This window comes from Littorina saxatilis, linkage group LG3 (genome assembly GCF_037325665.1).
Source record: "Littorina saxatilis isolate snail1 linkage group LG3, US_GU_Lsax_2.0, whole genome shotgun sequence".
NCBI lineage: Eukaryota > Metazoa > Mollusca > Gastropoda > Littorinimorpha > Littorinidae > Littorina > Littorina saxatilis.
Genome location: NC_090247.1, coordinates 5,269,644 through 5,292,056, shown reverse-complemented (window position 1 = coordinate 5,292,056; position 22,413 = coordinate 5,269,644). Strand labels below are relative to the sequence as shown.

The window sequence follows — 22,413 nt, the reverse complement described above, 5'->3', positions numbered from 1 at the left end:
AAGCTCAGACTTGAAAAGCTCAACTTAACATGCAAGCATAGGTTCTGTTATCAACACAGTTACTTCCCCTTGACTCTTTGATACTGTAAAATTTGTGTCTGTTTGAGATTTACAAAGAACAAGAGATAAATCAACCAACAAATGAACAATACTTTCCAACTCCAGGGGGACAAACAGCAATATCCAGATGCAAAATTTAGCAATTTTAAAGGCAACTTGAATACTGAAAAGTGGATGTAGAAATAGACTCAGAAAGATGGCTTCGAGGAAAACTACTTTCTCAGGCTCAAATGTTCCTCATATTGTCACTTTCCTTGGATGATCTCAGATCTGAAGAGAGTACTCAAGCCTGGCACACATATAAAGGTTCATTTTAACCCACCCTTCCCCCCCCCCCCCCCCCACACACACACACAAAGTCTAAAGAACACTGACCGTGCCGATACGTCCGCTCCAAGCTCCAGCAAAATGGCAGCCACCTTGTTGTGTCCAAACTGCGCGGACAGGTGAAGGGCCGTGTTGGAGTTTTCATCTTCGTCATTCAGTACTGACTTGTCTCTGCGCACTATCTCACGCACGATGCTAAAATGGACAGAAAACAGCAAATGTTAGCCAATCTCTGCAGATTTTTTTCTAACACACAATGCTAGAGTGGACAGAAAGTACAAGCTATATATAGATGAAAGAATTTTGGGGTCGAATATGCATCAACACTCTCTCATACAGGATTATTACAAAGACACTGTGAAAACAGCAATGGACTCCTGATTGGAAGTGAATGCAGATGCAATTTTATTTATTTTATTTTTTTATTTACGAGGATTTATATCGCGCATGTATCTCACCACACAAAGCGACTCAAGGCGCATGCTACCTATTAATGCCGTGTGAGATGGAATTTTTTACACAATATATCACGCATTCACATCGGCCAGTAGATCAACAGCCTATAGGCGCTGCATCCACCTTTCACGGCCTATTATTCCAGGTCACACGGGTATTTTGGTGGACATTTTTATCTACGCCTATGCAATTTTGCCAGGAAAGACCCTTTTGTCAATCGTGGGATCTTTAACGTGCATACCCCAATGTAGTGTACACGAAGCAATCACAGAAACACACACACAGTTGTATAAAGTTGTGCGCACACACACACACACACACACATCCTCACACACACTTTCTATCACCTTTTGTAACCATATTCTTTATGTTTTGAAAAGCACTATCAAAAAAAGTTTTAAAAAACAACATATTGGAGGAGATCAGCTTTGTGTGAAGGGGAACGACTCTCTGTGAAAGCTGTTGCAAATAGTTAACTGTGTACTTCAGGAACGAAATAAAACATCATTTGAACTACTGAAACTAACAAAAATAATCTTTACCAAATGTGACGGTCCACCACGAAACCAGTCTTAAGTCGCACCAGACGAAAGCGAGCTAGTTCGAGGAAAAGGCACTGAGGGTCTATCTGGGTGAAATTCACTTTTTTGCAGAAACGTGTTCTGTAGACTCCAAATTACATGACAACCAAACAAATATGCCAAAATCAATCGCTAAATAGTTAAATTATTGGATTTAAATGCAATACATTCATCAAAAAAGTCCAGCATGACATCAAAATGCCTCACTTTGACCGATAATTTGCTTAGTGTATCCCTGACAGGGCCCCAACAAGTTTGGTACCGTCGGAAAGCTTATTGCATCAGCTTTCCCGCCCTGCTGTGCAGTGGTTAAAAAGACCCGTCCACTTCCTCCAAATAAGGAAATCGTGACGTAAACAAACTTTAAGATTGAACCAATCAGCTTTGTCTGCCTTCCAAAAAGGACTAGCAACGGCCTCCTCATTGGTCAAATCAGTCCAGGGGGAAGTAACACAGTATGATTTCCGTTCGCTGAACGAAACCAAAACAATGACTGACGTACGCCGATTGACAGCGCTTCTCAACTGCGATTCGCTTGAAAATAACCACGAACTCCAAGATTTGTTGTTGGATTTCTTTGCCGAAGACGTTGCTGGATTCAGTGACTCCGATTCTCATGCCGAAATATGTGACGCTTGCTGAATATGCGGACGAAGAGGAGACAGACCGTCCGCTCGTCAGTGTCAAAAGTTGAAAAACACCGTTGGCGTTTCTAATGGCACTGCATCAACTGCAAGAACACACGTAGTTGAGGCGAGTTGTAGAGGAGATGTGATGGAGGTGCATGCTGCAGTTCGTTAATTGCAACAGGGCTGTGATGTGCTCGAGAGAACTCGCCTTCGTTGCTGCAAAGCCAATGGAACTGGCTGCAAACAGATTAAAGTTCCCGACGCTGCACCCAGAAATACTCGTCGTGGATGTATCACCCAGTTTGATCCGGAGGAAATTGTAGCTCTACAGCTCTCAGTGCAAGACATGTGACATGTATAAAGGTGAGGTTGGAGGTGGTGTCAACATTGATGTGCAAGAGCTTTTGTGATGAACAGACTGTCACAGTGGAGGAGTTCCTGTGTTTGGGATCTACATTCTGATCTGTACGTATTCCTATTCGATGCCAACAAAGTGACTGATACAAGTAAGTTGATTCTGCTCAAGTGTTTGTCAAACTAATGGACAAAAACGTAGGTGAGATGCATGTAACCTCTTTATTCCTGATAATGACAGTGAAAATGTTTGCTGATGTGTATGACCTGTATTTGACCGTTTTCCTCCACATGTATGATGTAAACAAAGCCTTCAAAAATGGTGATAATTGTTCTTTTAACCCTTCGTTTTGCATTTAAATGATGCATGAAAGATCAAAGTACACTTGTGCAACATTTGGAAGGGTGAGGTTAATTTTCAACCCCCGTTGCTAAGGAAAATGTGAAGCTGGTGCCTTCCAAAACTTTCAAGCCCGATTTCTCAAAATGGCCGCCGGTCAACTTCTTTCATAAAAATGGCCGTAATATCGTTATTTATTGACCTAGAGCTTTAATTTTTTTTTCTAAACATCCAGGAAAGACTAACAATTTCAAAATAATAACTAACTCAAATCATCCAAATTTCGACTTAAGACTGATTTTGTGATGGACTGTCACAAATGAGGCAGAGCACTATTTAGAGAATGAAAGTTGCTTGTTCATTTCAATGCTTGTTATTCTCAGGTGCCAGGAGATTGGTTCCGTATAACTCTCGCTTACTCCATTACACATGCCGTATGCATTTAGAGCGCTTACTTCCCTTTGGTTATTTGATATTGAAACTAACAGATAAAGAAGTGAGTAAGCTCAGCCACTCACTTTGTACGGCCAAACTTGGCGGCCAAGTGTACAGGCGTCTGCTCCTCTTCATTCTTGCTGTCAATGTCGGCACCATTCTCCAGCAACAACTGTACATCACAAGTACACACATACAAGGTTTACATTACAGTGGAACCCCCCTCGTAAGACCTCAAAATATCTGAGAAAATTAGGTCTTAAAAAGAAGGGAGTCTTAACATGGGGGTACATTTAGTAGTATTTACAGAGGTTAAATATCTGAGAAAATTAGGTCTTAAAAAGAAGAGAGTCATTAACATGGGGGTACATTTAGTAGTATTTACAGAGGTTAAATATCTGAGAAAATTAGGTCTTAAAAAGAAGGGAGTCTTAACATGGGGGTACATTTAGTAGTATTTACAGAGGTTAAATATCTAAGAAAATAAGGTCTTAAAAAGAAGGGAGTCTTAACATGGGGGTAAATTTAGTAGTATTTACAGAGGTTAAATATCTGAGAAAATTAGGTCTTAAAAAGAAGAGAGTCATTAACATGGGGGTACATTTAGTAGTATTTACAGAGGTTAAATATCTAAGAAAATCAGGTCTTAAAAAGAAGAGAGTCATTAACATGGGGGTACATTTAGTAGTATTTACAGAGGTTAAATATCTAAGAAAATCAGGTCTTAAAAAGAAGAGAGTCATTAACATGGGGGTACATTTAGTAGTATTTACAGAGGTTAAATATCTAAGAAAATAAGGTCTTAAAAAGAAGGGAGTCTTAACATGGGGGTACATTTAGTAGTATTTACAGAGGTTAAATATCTAAGAAAATCAGGTCTTAAAAAGAAGAGAGTCATTAACATGGGGGTACATTTAGTAGTATTTACAGAGGTTAAATATCTGAGAAAATTAGGTCTTAAAAAGAAGAGAGTCATTAACATGGGGGTACATTTAGTAGTATTTACAGAGGTTAAATATCTAAGAAAATCAGGTCTTAAAAAGAAGAGAGTCATTAACATGGGGGTACATTTAGTAGTATTTACAGAGGTTAAATATCTAAGAAAATCAGGTCTTAAAAAGAAGAGAGTCATTAACATGGGGGTACATTTAGTAGTATTTACAGAGGTTAAATATCTAAGAAAATCAGGTCTTAAAAAGAAGAGAGTCATTAACATGGGGGTACATTTAGTAGTATTTACAGAGGTTAAATATCTAAGAAAATCAGGTCTTAAAAAGAAGAGAGTCATTAACATGGGGGTACATTTAGTAGTATTTACAGAGGTTAAATATCTAAGAAAATCAGGTCTTAAAAAGAAGGGAGTCTTAACATGGGGGTAAATTTAGTAGTATTTACAGAGGTTAAATATCTGAGAAAATTAGGTCTTAAAAAGAAGAGAGTCATTAACATGGGGGTACATTTAGTAGTATTTACAGAGGTTAAATATCTAAGAAAATCAGGTCTTAAAAAGAAGAGAGTCATTAACATGGGGGTACATTTAGTAGTATTTACAGAGGTTAAATATCTAAGAAAATCAGGTCTTAAAAAGAAGAGAGTCATTAACATGGGGGTACATTTAGTAGTATTTACAGAGGTTAAATATCTAAGAAAATCAGGTCTTAAAAAGAAGAGAGTCATTAACATGGGGGTACATTTAGTAGTATTTACAGAGGTTAAATATCTGAGAAAATTAGGTCTTAAAAAGAAGAGAGTCATTAACATGGGGGTACATTTAGTAGTATTTACAGAGGTTAAATATCTGAGAAAATTAGGTCTTAAAAAGAAGGGAGTCATTAACATGGGGGTAACATTTACAGAGGTTATGAACTAAAAATCTGAAAGAACCGGGTCTTAAAACAGGGGTTCCACTGTATTCTTGGAAAGTAAACTTCTTTCACCGTTTCAGATAAGTAGACAGACAGATTTCTGTGTTCCTCTACCATTCAGCAGTACCGTACTTTCAGGACTATAATACAGTAAGAGTCTTGTTTCTTTCATGATGATTGGTGAAAACTTTTGAGAGGTTTGCATATATGTTATAAATTATATCCAACATATTAATATGTCTCCAGCAAAAGAGTTAATTTTTTTAAAAGTTTTTGACAGAGTCACGACCATGCAGGAGAAGGCATGCATCACAAACCATTAGCGTTTTCTTCCCCCAAAAAAGCTTACAAAAAAGAAATTACACCTTAAAAAAATGCATATTTTCTTTTAAAATAGCCTTATAAGTTAAATATATTTATGATAACGCTGTAGATATAGGCATTCACAACAGCAGACACACATGCACGCTTTCTATTTTATCTCCCACAATTCCGAAAGGAATATGGTCAAGTGAGAGCGATTGCGGGATCCCTTTCCTCTTTACATTGTGGTCGATAAAATCCCAGACTTCACTTACTAAGGTAAGCGCGTCATTATTATGTAATTACATAGCATATTAACTCTACTTGTCCCAATATAAGCCAATTTAGTCCTAAGATCACGTAAAAATCAACTAGTCAGTCAGTCAGTCAGTCAGTCAGTCAGTCAGTCAGTCAGTCAGTCAGACACACACACACACACACACACACACACACACACACACACACACACACACACACACACACACACACACACACACACACACACACACACACACACACACAATCACACACGCAGAAAGAGAGAGATTATAATGTAACAATACCTTGACGACATCCAAATAACCTTGCTGGGAAGCAATGTGCAGTGGAGTAGAGTCGTACTGATCTGTCACGTTGATCAAGCGCTTCAACTGAGGATAAGACAGCAGTTTCTGCACACAAACACACACAACTTTCTTCACATGATGTATGTATTTAAGTGTAGGCTACGGGAAGATTTGGTTGTTTGGTTTCTGCTCCTTCACGTGGTACTGTACTGCAACTCTTCAATTGATTACTGTATTCATACAATTTTCTATTTTTTACCTTTGTGCTTGTCCTTTGAGCAATATATAGCAGCATGGGTGAAACCTAGGAAAATCAAATTGACTGAAATTTTTTTGAGGCAGGGGTCCAGGGGCCGCTCAGGCCCTGGCGGGGTACGGGGCAGGGCCCCGTTAGGGGGTCCAGGGGGGCAACGCCCCCCGGCCGAAAACGAATTTTTGCATTATTCATTGTGATTTTGTGCCCTTTCCTGGCAAAAAAATACACTATCATGCAGGTCAAAAAAATACCTTCAGATTCTAATGATTTGGTAAAAAGGGTAAACAAAATCAAAACAATTCACAGAAGTAATCATTTTTTTGTGTATCCTTTCACACTTGCATCTTCCAACACAACGACACAATTGATAACAATTAACATTGACAACAGCCATACTACATGAAATAGAAAGTGAACAACTGAACAACAGAAATAAAAGTTCGAAATATTTAATTTAATATAAGAAGCAAACATTGCCAGACAGGCATTGAAATAAATGATGAAACAGAATGTCACACATGCAAACAGCATGATGTAGCACTGCACAAAGTAGCAACTAAGGAGTAGCATCTCTTATACAGTGGAACCCCTCTCTAAGAACCCCCTCTCTAAGGACTACCCCGCCACAACGACCCTTTTTTTTTAACCGATGTGTTTCCTTATATAGTTGTCACCAGTGTAGCGACCACCCCGCTGTAACGTCTAAGGACCGAACTAACAGCTTGTGCAACGACTTTGTCAGACAAAGCCAAGACTCTCAGTCAGCGTAACCCATCACTGACAAAAGGCACTAAACCGCTGAGAGGTGTGATGGTTGGGTGGGCTGAGTAAACATCACAAACCAATCATCGAGATCAAAGGCAGGTCCATTGTGATAGCTGGGTGGCCTTGTTTATAGGCACTGACCTTCTTCCCAGGGGTCATTGACCCAGTTTTAGCTACGAGAGGTGGTTCCCCTTTCATATCTGAGAGAGGAAACACTTCCTGCATCCGGGTCAGTGACCGAGTTTAACCTATGGCGCGGTCTCTTTGATGTCTTGAGAGGAAACTTGGCCAGGGTACTGAGATCTGAGTGCACCAGAACTGGTGGACACCATCCACAATGTCAAACATGAAATCGAAGCAGTTTGCTTGAGGAAACGGTCGTCAGCAACTCAAACTTCTCTGTTTTCTTTTTTTAAGAAAATCTGAGGTGACTTTCTTTGTGGCCCCGCCCCCTCCCTCTGTAAGGACCCCCCTCCATAAGGACCGATTTTTGTCAACATTTTCAAGGTCGCTAGAGAGGGGTTCCACTGTAGTGCAAAGTTCTCAAGGAAAAGCACTTGAGTTTCAAGCACCAAACTTATCACACACAGTTTTAGTTTCATGAACTCCAACCAGTCCCATCGCCATTTGTTGGCTAGACCAGCATCAATAAGATCTGTCCGTGCGTTTTCCGTCAAAACCGGCATCTTTGTCGCAGAAATCGTGTCACCACTTCGTAATGCCTGCCAAAACACGAGAGAACTTTTTTTTTTAATCGTGATGCAGAGCGAATCCGAAAGCAAAGAAACCTCACCTACGGGGTTTACCGCGAGCACGGGCAAAAGCGCTTCCGTTTCCAGGCAAACTGCAACCGGTTCACTATAGCAGTTCGAAAACGCGTTCCGCAAGTAGTTTCGAGTTTTTTTTTCTCTCTCTCTTTTTTTTCTTTTTTCAAAATTGCGGATTGACGGAATTTCCGTCAGACTTATTTTCAGATTGACGGATTTCAGTCAATTGACGGGCTAGTTTCACCCATGTAGCAGTGCATGGACATAATTCTCCATGCTTCCATGAACACCAACATCAAAGTTTTCTCACAGTGGTACCTGCAATGTGTGGCCCCTCTGATGAGAGGACACCTCCCTTAAAAGGACACGTTCTGGCGTCCCTTAGTCTATTACCAAAATATACCTGTCATGACAGGCCACCTGCAATGTAGCGACACGTTCAGATGGTCCCAAGGGTGTCCTTTCATAGCAGGTACCACTCTATCGAATATTCTCACCTCCAGTACAGCCAGTTTGTTCTCCTCGGCAGCCAGGTAAATGACCGTTTTGTCGTACTTGTCCACAGCCGTGTAGTCAGCGCCTTTCTGCACCAGCAGCTCTACGGTCTCCACGTGGCCGTATGTTGCCGCTAGCAACAGGGGCGTGTAGTTATCCTTGTCACGGCGGTTAATTCGAGCACCTCTGCAATGAGGGAAGTCAACATTTAACCCATACCGCTCCAATGTTGCAGATTAGCGACAGCATTATTTCAACCCGGATATCACTTGAGTTACTATTTGTCAAATGAAAGAAGGTTTGTTTTTGCTTTCATCTAAACAAAAACAAAATAGTAAATTGACCTCCATCTGAAAACTCCCTCCCTTTCTCTCTTCTTTGTTCGCTCAGACAGGCACCCCTTTCCTCCTCACAAATGCTACAGTCCGCTGAAGGGTCTCCACAAGGCCGTAGAGTTTGTCCCCCACTGGTGTGTCAGCAGGCCAGATTTCTGCTCTCCGGTTTGGGTGTTTTGGGTGATTTGGACTGTTTTGGGTGATTTGGACTGTTTTGGGTGATTTGGACTGTGTTGGGTGATTTGGACTGTGTCGGGTGATTTGGACTGTGTTGGGTGATTTGGACTGTGTTGGGTGATTTGGACTGTTTTGTGGGAAATGTTCCCTCCCGTTCAAGACCTGATTTGCTCAAATAGTTGGAGGTCTAAACCCCGGGGGTATGTGGGGTGGGGGGTCAAATGCAAAACACATAATGAACTTAATATTCCTGCCCTTCCATACTTTACCTGTCCACAAGGAACTTGACCACCTCCATGTGGTTCAAGCCGGCCGCTTTGTGCAGGGCGGTGGCCTGTTCATCGTTGACCACACAGACACACAGACAGCACACAGACAGACAGGTGAGGGAGAAAAAAGTGCAATCTTCACCTGTCCACAAGGAACTTGACCACCTCCACATGGTTCAAGCCGGCCGCTTTGTGCAGGGCGGTGGCCTGTTCATCGTTGACCACATCGATGCGAGCCGAGTTCTCCACCAGCAGGCGAGCGATACGGATGTCACCTGACATGGCCGCCAGGTGCAGGGGGTACATGTAGTGCTTGCGGGGTCGGTTCACCTCAGCTCCTGAAAATTACACACAAAGCATTGTTCACATTTATGGTGTGTTTTTTCATACAGTGGAACCCCCCTTTTAAGACCTACAAAAATCTGAGAAAATCAGGTATTAAAAAGGAGGGAGTCTTAAAAGGGAATTCCACTGCACGATTTAACGCCCCACATTGACGTGCTTGGCAAACAAAACAGAAAAAGTATTGCAAGCACTGTTTGGAAATGGTCTACAGGTCATACTACACAACACTTAAAAACAAACTGGTGATTTCATTGTTGCTAAATTTGCAACACATGGGAAAAAATCAGAGCTATCATCTTGCACATTTAATTACAACACACATAGAGGATCCGTGTTACACTACAATCAATCAATATGAGTCTTATATCGCGCATATTCCGTGGGTACAGTTCTAGGCGCTCTGCAATGATGCCGTGTGAGATGGAATTTTATATAAGGCCAGTAGATTGCAGCCATCTCGGCGCATATTTACCTTTCACGGCCTATTATTCCAAGCCACACGGGTATAGGTAGACAACAGAACCTTCCTTTCAAGACTTCCCAAATTTGTCAGACTCTATTGTCTCAGTGGTTCTTATCATGGATTTCGTAACATTACCTACATTTTAAGATGTCTCTTCCCTTTTAATACCAACAGTTCTAGATTTTTAGCAGTCTGAAAAAACTAAACGGGGATGGGGGTGTACAGGTGGGAGCTACTGTTGCATTTCATCTGGGTGGTTTTAAGGAAAAAGGGCACTTTATATCTTTTTAAAAACCCAGAACATTCACCGTTTGAAATAAAAACAAAAAACTCTCACGTTTCTCCAAGCACGTTTTGGCTGTCTCATAATGTCCGTTGTCCACGGCAACGTGGAGACAGGTGCTGCCCTCTACATCCTGATCTGTCACCATCTGAAACAAGGCACAGAACACTGTATTCACAACCTCAAGTACAGTTGATGGGCGGTTTAATATGCCAGCTGTTGTCCATCAGTCTCTGAAGCCTGACCATATGAAATGACAAGTAACTCATTAATGGTACAGTGCTAGCAATCATGCACACCACCACAAATGTATCCAGGCTGTGATATGGGATGATAGCGCCCTTCCACCTAGATGTATCCAGGCTTTGATATGGGATGATAGCGTCCTTCCACCTAGATGTATCCAGGCTGTGATATGGGATGATAGCGTCCTTCCACCTAGATGTATCCAGGCTGTGATATGGGATGATAGCGTCCTTCCACCTAGATGTATCCAGGCTTTGATATGGGATGATAGCGTCCTTCCACCTAGATGTATCCAGGCTGTGATATGGGATGATAGCGTCCTTCCACCTAGATGTATCCAGGCTGTGATATGGGATGATAGCGTCCATCCACCTAGATGTATCCAGGCTGTGATATGGGATGATAGCGTCCTTCCACCTAGATGTATCCAGGCTGTGATATGGGATGATAGCGTCCTTCCACCTAGATGTATCCAGGCTGTGATATGGGATGATAGCGTCCTTCCACCTAGATGCATACCAAAACTCAACAGTCGGAGGCTTTCTGTGCAGAGCGGACATTTCTTGCTGAACTGATTTGTAACTGACACCTTTCTGTGCAGAGCGGACATTTCTTGCTGAACTGATTTGTAACCGACACCTTTCTGTGCAGAGTGGACATTTTTTGCTGAACTGATTTGTAACTGACACCTTTCTGTGCAGAGCGGACATTTCTTGCTGAACTGATTTGTAACTGACACCTTTTTGTGCAGAGTGGACATTTCTTGCTGAACTGATTTGTAACTGACACCTTTCTGTGCAGAGCGGACATTTCTTGCTGAACTGATTTGTAACTGACACCTTTCTGTGCAGAGCGGACATTTCTTGCTGAACTGATTTGTAACTGACACCTTTCTGTGCAGAGTGGACATTTCTTGCTGAACTGATTTGTAACCGACACCTTTCTGTGCAGAGCGGACATTTCTTGCTGAACTGATTTGTAACTGACACCTTTCTGTGCAGAGTGGACATTTCTTGCTGAACTGATTTGTAACTGACACCTTTTTGTGCAGAGTGGACATTTCTTGCTGAACTGATTTGTAACTGACACCTTTCTGTGCAGAGCGGACATTTCTTGCTGAACTGATTTGTAACTGACACCTTTCTGTGCAGAGCGGACATTTCTTGCTGAACTGATTTGTAACTGACACCTTTCTGTGCAGAGCGGACATTTCTTGCTGAACTGATTTGTAACTGACACCTTTCTGTGCAGAGTGGACATTTCTTGCTGAACTGATTTGTAACCGACACCTTTCTGTGCAGAGCGGACATTTCTTGCTGAACTGATTTGTAACTGACACCTTTCTGTGCAGAGCGGACATTTCTTGCTGAACTGATTTGTAACTGACACCTTTCTGTGCAGAGTGGACATTTCTTGCTGAACTGATTTGTAACCGACACCTTTCTGTGCAGAGCGGACATTTCTTGCTGAACTGATTTGTAGCTGACACCTTTCTGCAAAAATAATTCAGCAAAACATTCCCACTCTGCACAGAACAGACTGCAGACAGGCTAGTGAGTGACGGTATGTCATTCTGATAATCAGCGCTCCACGGCTATCGCCAGTTGTCTCTCTAACCAGACGCTAAAGTCCCACGCGAATCTATCAAAACAAGAATACAGAGTTATCTCCCATATGTTGTTCGCGAGCAGAGTTTGCGAGACGAAAATGATTGCAGATTGGCCGACTTCGACAGGGATCTCCGTTCTGTTCTTCACAGTTACGATAAAGACATCGTTCTTAGGTCAAAACACGTTGAAATTTTGGGACTGCTGCCGGAAGGAGACCGTAATATATGGTTGCATCACTGTCAACTGGTTACAGGTTTTTGGGTTTTAATGTCCCTTCAGCAGATGCTAGCTGCTATTCGAGACCGCAACTGGTTACAGAAAAAAATTGTCTGCTCCAGCGAGCGCCGAAACCAAACGGTTGATTATCACGTGAAAACTTTTGCCATATTTAGAGTTGTTTGCACAGTAAATACAGCCGCGAAAAATAGCTCGCTTGAAACTGTCTTACATATCAATTCCTTTGTAATTTAAAAATTACGCAACACCATGAAAAATCATTATCGACGATCGCGAATCTGCTTATATCCCAGACCTGTTTACCCTAAACCCGAGGCAAGAGTACTTTCCCAAAAAGTTGAGTGTATTTTTCAAAAAGTTGGTGTACTTTGCAAGCAAACCCATATGGGCTAGGGAAAATGTACGCGTGGGTGCAAACGTGTTTGTGTAAGAATAGCATGTCTTGTGAACACCTTCAGCATTTAACTCCTTCCAATACAACAGGGATGAAACAATTTTATTTACCTGTCAGTTTATAGCATTATAACCAGTGTCTTCCAAACAGATTGATAATGAAAAGATGAAGTTCGTGAAATAACTTCTGCGGTTGACATTGCTTCAGCGCGGACTACAGCCTTTTCTTCTGGCAGGATTTGCTTTGCGAATGAACTTCATAATTCCTTGGCAGCTTTCAGCGGATTTCTTTGCAGCAACCTTGTCCAGGTCCAGCAAGTGCGTTTCACTGTTATTACAAAATTGAACGTAAGCATAATTTATTAAAATGACAGTAAGACTTCTTAGGCCTGTTGCAGTCTACGCCAAATAAGTTAGGTTAGACAGAATTGAGCTTCCGCGTTTCCTCTAACACAGACACAGGCTAGGGAGGGAATGATATTAACCATGACGGCGGGTTGAGAGCCGGGGGAGGGAGGGATGCTCATCTCAAGTGCACTATGCAGTAAGAAAGCGATCTGACAAAAACTTTTTTCTCCACAGTACACAAACAATGTAGAGTGTGCATTGGGCAATGGTGCCAAGCGTCGATCAAATACATACACAGTGAGATGTATAGTTATGATGACTGGGGTAAGAGTCCATATAACGCACGTTTTGTTGTTGTTCTTTGTTTGTATACTTTTTTGTTTGCTTGCTTACTTCCTTTTGTTTGCTTCATTATGTGTTTGTTTGCTTGCTTGCGTAACTGGGTGGTTGTCGTAAGGTGACCTGGGTTGATCTGTCGGTTGGTTGGTTTGTTAGTTGGTGACGCGGGATAGTTGGTTAGTTGGTGTGTTGGTTGTATGCTTGCTTGTTGTTGGCCTTATGATGTTAGAAATGAATCTCGATTGAAAACTACAGTACTTTCCCCCTCATGCCTAATTCAAATCACTGATCAACCTGTTGAAATAGTATCCACAAGGAACATCCTGTTGAAATAGTATCCACAAGGAACATCCTGTTGAAATAGTATCCACAAGGAACATCTTGTTTCTTTGTGTCGTCATATTGTACAAACTTCGCAGCATAAAGTCACAAAGGTCCATTGTATAGAATAGAGATACAATCACTGAGGCATGATGACATCCATAGATTCACTACAAACCAGTGACGTCAAAGATTCGCATACAGCTACACCCTTCACTCTTCTCTGAAAAATAGTGCCCGACATGTCTTAGGATATTGTATGAAAACAGTCTTTTCATTTTAACTAGAGCGTGAAAGCTGTTGCTATATTTGAAAACACACACACACACACACACACACACACACACACACACACACACACAAACACACACACACCAACGGTTAATACCTTTGACAAACTGTGCTATTGTCACGTGTTAGTATGGCTTTTTCCTCATTAAACAATGTAAAATGTTAAAAAAAATTTTTTTAAAAAAACCTTGTCCAGGTGAGTTTTGGAACTGCAGTGTCGTTCGATGTCATATTTCCCAGCATGGGCAACGGAGAAATCTGATTTACAATACTTGCAGTGTGCATGACTTTTCCCCCATAGTAGACTCCACAGTTCCTGGCTCTTTCTTATATTTCTCCAAGAAAATCTGCTGCTTCTGCTGTTTAGACTTGGTACAGTCATCCGAAACGGGCACATTTTTCCGCTTCATTTTGCCACGAATGTCCAGACGATCGCACGTGCCAACAACTGAACAAGGTTTCCACAGCTGAAGACTCGCTGTCATCGTTATCTCCCGGCTTCGACCGAAACCGGTATCAGTTGTACCATTCCGTAATCAGCACACCAACACCGGAAAACGTATTCTAGACTTTTTCTTAGGCGTATTTTGTGCGTGTGTCGCGTATTTGCGTACCGATAATAATTTGGCGTACAAAATACGCCCAAATCGTACTGGTAAACAGGTCTGATATCCATAACACTTTACGAAAAGATCTAAATATGTAAAAAATCGATTTCTTACCCACAGAAAGAAAACCAAGGCATCCTGTCAAGGATAGAATGAGACCCGAAGGAAAGTAACTCATTTTTGACCTGAGTTCATGATGATGGTATGTATTCAAGTGGAAGAATGATTTCTCCCAATATACATTAAAAAATCCTGGACACATCACATCTCTGATGGTTGATGGGAGTGTTACTGTTAATACTAGAATGTATTTTAAATTCCTTATACCGCAGCCCAGCAACAGGCAGAAAGACAGAACAAATTGTCAAAATAGCCCATTGATTTTAAAACGGATCAGTCAATCAACCTATTGTTTTTTGTTCCGCTTCTACTCAAACCTCTGCAGACCATTTTGATTCCCATCCTATATTATCAATAAACTAATGAATCAATCAACTAAGTAATCCAAAAAAGTTTCCTCACATTAGAAATCATGACCCAAGCCTCCGGAGTCTTGGCACCGGCCTCAAACAAAGCCTGCACCAAATCCATGTTGCCCTCTGCGCAAGCGTAATGCAGCGGGGTGCACTGTTCAAGGTCGATACAACGGAGGTTGGCTCCCGCTTCAATCAGCATTTTGGCCACTTCCACCTGGTTGTGAATGGCTGCCATGTGGAGAGGGGCGATGCCCTGCTTATCTTGAGCCTAGGAAATACAATGAGGCAGAATGCTATTATATTACCGTTCATACGAAACGGGGGACTACCAACGTTGCAGCATCAATACTCAAAACCAAGAAAGATTCATTTTTTACTTCATTGACCTTAATTTTTTCATTGCATTCATGTGCACCCATCCATCCCCCACACACATACAAAATCTGCACATGTGCCCATGGAAAATTATCTCTTTCAACAACAAAGCAAATAATGTAACACAAATTCAGGCTCATGTACAACAAAGTATACATTTGTATTTACTGTATGCCTGACTCCATTATTTTACTCTTTTTTTTAAACCTGACTCTAATCTTTTAGTGCAGATTTGACTGAAAGTAAGTCAACTTTGAAAAGGGCAGTCACCATTCAAATACTTTTTTTTTTAAATTGTCTTTTCAAATCATCCCTACTTCTGTGAGACTTATATTGAAAAACAACAAAACAAATGATGTTGTGACAAAAGGTCGTGCTCCAGACCCCATGTGTGTTTGTAAGCAATTAAACAACATTATCAAAAACATGTATGTGTCTGTGTTTGTTTGTTGGATTGAAAATAGGATGAAGAGATACCTACGATAAAATTGTGTGTTTTAACAACAGCTTTGTGAATTAAATCTACGATGAAAGTGAAAAACTGCGGAAAAATTTCCCGCCGAAACCAATAAGTATGAACTCATACTTTTGTTATCAACCCAGAACACTCTTTTTAATGCACAAAACCAAACTGCATTGTAAATCTGGAAATAAGAATAATAAATCAATATGTGTGTAAACAAACCTGCTTCTATATAAAAATATTTAATTAGAAACGGAGAAATTAACTTCAGGTTGTTGGTTGTGACGATGTTTGTCCGAAGTGACAACGATGTTTTGACATCGTGTGTATGTATCATCTATGCTCCGGTCCGAACTTTTGCAGTTTCCAGAACACAAAAAGAATTAATGTATTAGTTGAGATCGCTGGGCATTTGAAATTTACAAACATGACAGAGATATGCCGAATAATTTGCTAAGCATCGAATCATTTGTCCGGACGTCACAACCAAACAATCACGAATTTTTCAACAACTGACACTCTCCGTTGACTTCCGATCGTACGTTTTAATAGCATCGCTCCCAACTGATTTCAAACCGAGGCTTGTTTTTCTTGGAAATGGCGCGTCGAAGAAGGGAAGGTAAAAGAGCTTCGTTTGTCCGTATTTTCTGAATTACAAGTTGACGTCACAACCGACATCTACATCACAACCGACAAACAATCTGTTAGAAATAATTTTTCATTGAACTCATTTCGAATTTGCATGTTATTCAAACGAAACAGAGCGCATCAAAATACGACACACTGCTCTCTGTTTGTTGTTCGCGCTCATCGAATGAGTGCGATAGGTAAAAAGCTGAGAGAGGACAAATTATTTTGTATGTCCAAAGTCACAACCGAACATGACCGACATACGAAATGTAATTCACGGCTGTTTCGAGAAAGCAAACAATTTGAAAATGTTCGTTCGATGTTTTGTACAGCAGCTAATTATTGACGACAAGCAACTGAATGAATTTCTGCATGAATATTTCCAATTCACACATAGTTTACTGTCGGTTGTGATGACTTCTCCAGAAGACAAACATGCTATGTTCACTGTCATAACCAACTTACCTTACATTTCTTTGGTATATTTTTTGGAATTTTTGTTGTTGTTGTAAGCTGTTTTCCCTTCTTTTAAAGTAGTAGTAAAGAAGTAGGTCAGTTGTCAATTGATTATCAGACGACACTAGTTGTAGTAGGCCTACCAGTAGGTCATGGCCTAAAAACTCAGTTTAACTTTTAAGTAAAAAAAAAAATGTTGGGTGTCACTGTCAGTGCAGGCTCTGTGTGTGTGTGTGTGTGTGTGTGTGTATGTGTGTGTGTGTGATTGCTTACAGAGTTACATAAGCTATAGTTATGGGCTTATAACTTATATTGAATTAACGTTTTTGAATTAACGTAGCCTAAACAATTTATGTTGTAGTCCAGATTACTGCAGAATCCTGATCATCGCTGATGAAGGTGCATTTAAGATGCTTTCCCACTCTACAGCATTTTCCCATTTTCAGTTTATTTAACTTAAGCTACAAATTAATTATGACTTTTTCCAGGCCTGTCGTGAGTTGCACAGAGGAAAGAGCTTGCGAACGTTCGCTACGATAACATGCTAAGCCATAAACCAAAGGCTCTTCCAGTCCTCTTTATGGGTTTTGTTTTGCATATTATTAGTATTATATATGGAGAGAGAGAGAGAGAGAATGCAAAATAAGACAGAAAAAGAGTTGTCTGTCTTTTAGTTTTAACTTTAAGTGTTATGTTTAATTTTGTTTGTCCATCGCTATGTCATCACAACCGACCATAAGATTAAGCACAGTCATCGTAACAAAGGCTCTTCCAGTCCCCTTTATGTTTTTTTGCAAATACTAGATCTGTAGTAGTTAAGGTAATAGCCCCCCAAAATTGTTTTTGTATTCTCTTTTGTTGAAAATGAAATGACAAGCATCAAGTTTGTCCATCGCCTAATCATCACAACCGACTCAAAAAGTGCCATGATCATGGTAATTTGAAGTTTGTGAGCTCTTTTGTGTGTGTTTTTATGTAAAAGGAATTACATATCCTTGATTTTAACTGACAGAAGTGTTCTTTTGTCATTTATTTTGTAAACACATCAAACGGAAATGTGATGTTTATGTCGGTCGTGATGTTGGACAAAACATCATGTATAAAAAATAAATAATGTAAGTTGGTTTTGGAATTGTTTGCGTGTAATTCACTGGTGTTGTACTTTCTTTTGATTTATAAAAGGTATTTGGATTGCAGAAGTTTCATTTATGGAGGTAAATCAATCAAATGGTATGTCCAGCATCACGACCAACATCTGTCAGATTGTTAACAAAATATGCTTATTCTACAGAACCCGCTGACCAAACTATCTTTTCCTATTTTATTTTATGTAATGAAAATATGAAACATTCAGCATAAAAATGCACTTGTGTCAAAAAATATTTTTTGATTTTTGATTTTTCTACTCTTTTTGCCACGACCTTTTGTCACAACATCATATACATTGGAGAATTGGGGGCTGGGAGAGATTAAGTCAGGTAAAGGGGGGGGGGGAAAGGGGGGGGGGGGTGAGTGGGGTTGGGACGAGAAATGGGGGCCTGAAACACAGAGGTATCAAGAAACAATCGCCACAATTTATCCTCACCTCAATTTCAATTCCACGGATGGAGAGCAGGTCACGACACGCGATTTCGTTGCCTCGCATGGCAGCGAAGTGAAGTGGAGTCTGCCCGTAGATATCCCGAGCATTGGTGTCTGCCCCTTTGCTGATGAGATAACTGATGACGCTCTCCGTAGCCTGACCGAATTCTGCCTCATACTGTTCCAGCAAGGGGATGCCATTAAGTCCTGGCTGAAAACACAATAATACATTTTTGTATAATGATTAATATCAGGGTGCATATACTCCGACTCATACTGTTTCAACAAAGGGATGCCGTTAACCCTTACACTGGTGCAATTCCGTAACACATGTTACACAGCCACTGGTGAATTAACAGAGAGAAAAATAAAGAAAAACAGTCATATAGGTTTTCGCATCCATCGGAGGTATTCGGAACCGACCAAACAGACTGAGCCAGTAGCGTGATATATGTCGTGACAACCAGGTGACTGGGTATAATAACAAATTAGGCTCCATGGGTATTATAACAAATTAGGCTCCATGGGTATAATAACAAATTAGGCTCCATGGGTATAATAACAAATTAGGCTCCATGGGTATAATAACAAATTAGGCTCCATGGGTATAATAACAAATTAGGCTCCATGGGTATAATAACAAATTCACACAGTAACTGCTCATCATCTTTCTCCATTTTTGGATTAATCGCTTTTGCTCCTGGACTGACCTCAAAAATTAACTGCAAACATTGTTTTACGGTTTATAGTTCACAGGAATGAATAACAGCAGTCAAAAAAAGTGTTCACAAGTTACTCTGTCTCTCCTTCAACACACAAACGAACAGACAGACCGACAGAGAGTTAGACTGACACACACACACACACACACACAATCCTGCTGAGGAAAAACACCGCAAAAAAAACAAAAAAAAACCACCTTGAAAACATAGGAACAAAATCAGAAAATAAAGTGTTACTAAATCACTGACACAAAAAAATCTGTCACAAAAAAATCCACAGATCTGCAGTGTACACACGTGAACTCATTAACTGTTTCACTGATTTGATTAATCTCTACCTAAGTGACTACATGGTTGTGGTTTGCACCCAACTGGACAACCCTTTATAACACCGCATACTGCACTAAAAACGGACAGGTTGAAACTGATCTCTTTGATGACTCTTATTTATACGGCAGAGGCGACAAATAATCAACTTCACGATCAGCCACAAGGTTGCAATGGTGCTTGCAGCCACATTAGCTTGAATCTGCCTGTCTCTGCAAGTGCCTAAATAATGGCTAAGCAACAACATCGTAAACAAAATAAAGAAAACACTGACGGGAAAAAAACAAGTATTGCAGGCACACGAGGATGGGGAAGGCACAGCAAAGATTTCCGATTGGGAGAGGGAGAGGGGCCAAGTTTAATTTTAACCTCCGCTAAGTTGAGATCTTGAAAGACTATCATACTCAAATGTGCACACTCATATACACTAACACACACATACAAAGCAGCACCATTATAAACACATGCTTAAAGTTAATCTACAACTATTAAAAAAAATGTCTGAAAGCAATATCATTTACTGCAAATAAAAATTTAAAAAATTGTACTTTCGTGAAATATTTGTTTTTCTAATTTGAACACACAAAATCTTATCACTAACTCAGACATTTGTGTCAGAACAGTGAGTGAGTGCAGCACATACAGATGAAAACACACACAAAATCTTATCACTAACTCAGACATTTGTGTCAGAACAGTGAGTGAGTGCAGCACATACAGATGAAAACACACACAAAATCTTATCACTAACTCAGACATTTGTGTCAGAACAGTGAGTGAGTGCAGCAGATACAGATGCAAACACACAGAAAAATCATACATTACATGTAAAAAATAATACGCCTTCAAGCATTTAATCAAAAACTTAAAAAATACACACACACTAAACAGGGACTGCCAAACTTTGGTGAACTGCTTCTGAAGAGATGCAAAAAACACAGATGGGTTCAGGGAAGCTTAACAACACTGGCAGGGTTTTACCTTTAAGATTTTACCATTTCCTTCTGTTTTAGCCTGAAAATATTTTAAAGCAAACTTGTAAGAGCTTTTGCTAAAAAGTACTGTATATGCATGTACGTAGCTTTTTTGGTATACATAAACTTCATCCACTCTTTTGCTACTTTTTAGTCTGTCACCACGTTGTCTTCACTGAAGCTGATCACCGTAAATACCTTAGTCTTACACAACGAAACGATTGACTGTAACTAGCTAGTTACTTTTATAAACTCAAAAAAATCACTTGCTAAATAAGAGATTAATCAATCAATACAAATCACACAAAAATCATGCTGTTCAAACATTCATGCTGTTCAAACATTCATGCTGTTCAAACATTCATGCTGTTCAAACATTCATGCTGTTCAAACATTCATGCTGTTCAAACATTCATGCTGTATTTTGCTACAAAATTCAAACACAAAATTCAAAGGCGAGTTTTACAGTCACCCATAAAAAGTATTTCTATTTCGTAAAATTTCAAACCGGCCGAATATTCAACTGACCTAAAGAAAAGAAAATACAATCTTGCACGGGCACTGATCTGCTTTACTAATACTGCGGGAAAACCTAATCATTATAATCAAAAACATCCTCTGAAGTCACATAACGCTCCAGCATAAGCAAAACTGTCAAAACAGGTTAAGGTCATGTCAAATCTGCAAGTGGTTAGATTTTAGAAGCATTCAAGTTAATAATCACTCTGTAGCAAAGCTACATTCTGAGATTAAGAATAACTGACATCAAAACAGACTACAGAAAGTTTTCTTTCTTCCCGAGGACCACTGTCGACTGGAACTCCCTCCCATCAGATGTTGTCGAGGCCCCCTCCTATAATGCCTTCTGCTTGAGGGCAATGAGGGCCATACAGGCACAGTAACCGCCCTCCCCCCTGCCCTACCAAACTTTTTAAATTTTTTAAATTTTTATTTTATTTTTTTATTTTATTTTTTATTTTTTTTTTTTTATTAATCTTTGTTAAGGACACACACTTGCACTTCGCCAACATGTTAATAATGATCAATTCATTGATCGCTGAACATTATTGGAAGAAGAAGAAGAAAACACACACACACACACTCTGTCATTCACACACACACACACACACACACACACACACACACACACACACACACACACACACACACACACACACACACACACACACACACACACACACACACACACACACACACACACACACACACACACACACACACACACACACACACACACACACACACACACACACACACACACACACACACACACACACACACACACACACACACACACACACACTAAAGCAAACACAAACCCAAGACACAAAATCAATCAGAATGTTTCAGCATACCCTTCCTTTTGCTGTAGCTCCTGCTTCCTCCTGAGAAGCAGTAACAAAAGAATCATTAAAGAATCAATAAACATTGACCCTTTTAGATAGTGATACACATCTTACTTCTACAGTTTTTGTGAATATTCAATAACAATCCTTTGTCAGCGCTCTTGATGCATATGACATATGCAATAACAGTAAGTAAGCGCTTGGAGCTGTGAATCGGGACTTGCGTTATAGAAAAGTGCTTTATTACAGGGTGACCCCAAAAAAAGAGTACCCAAACAAAACGTCATAAATTGAACAAAAATAAAGCAATCTTCATAAAATTTATTTACACACACAAGTAGCCTCTGCATGATTTGCACAGAAAATTTTAGCGTTCTAGCTTGTCTTTCAGGAAAGTTATGCTCATTCTACAGAACATGCTCCAAATGGCCTCCCCAGGATTTAAATCCCCCAGATTTCTATCTTTGGGGGTTCCTGAAAGACAACGTCTACAGGAACAACCCACAGACAATCGCAGAACTCAAGCGAGCCATCACAACAACCATTCGCGGAATCTCGCAACAGGAGTGTGTGCGGGT

At 40.3% G+C, this 22,413-nt stretch overlaps 1 protein-coding gene across 2 annotated transcripts in view; it reads right to left on the bottom strand.

Annotated features, from left to right (window-relative positions):
* Positions 1-22,413, bottom strand: part of LOC138961442 (transient receptor potential cation channel subfamily A member 1 homolog) — a 71,918-nt gene that overhangs the window by 33,936 nt on the left and 15,569 nt on the right. The window contains exons 4-12 of one of the 2 annotated variants that reach the window (XM_070333090.1): positions 21,845-21,874; positions 18,450-18,656; positions 14,987-15,208; positions 10,126-10,219; positions 9,123-9,318; positions 8,202-8,385; positions 5,914-6,021; positions 3,266-3,354; positions 436-582 (exon numbers count right to left, since the gene is read on the bottom strand). In XM_070333090.1, the coding sequence (XP_070189191.1) occupies positions 436-582; positions 3,266-3,354; positions 5,914-6,021; positions 8,202-8,385; positions 9,123-9,318; positions 10,126-10,219; positions 14,987-15,208; positions 18,450-18,656; positions 21,845-21,874 (1,277 nt within the window). The remainder of the gene's footprint in view (positions 1-435; positions 583-3,265; positions 3,355-5,913; positions 6,022-8,201; positions 8,386-9,122; positions 9,319-10,125; positions 10,220-14,986; positions 15,209-18,449; positions 18,657-21,844; positions 21,875-22,413) is intronic. The other variant, XM_070333091.1, reaches the window with a different exon arrangement.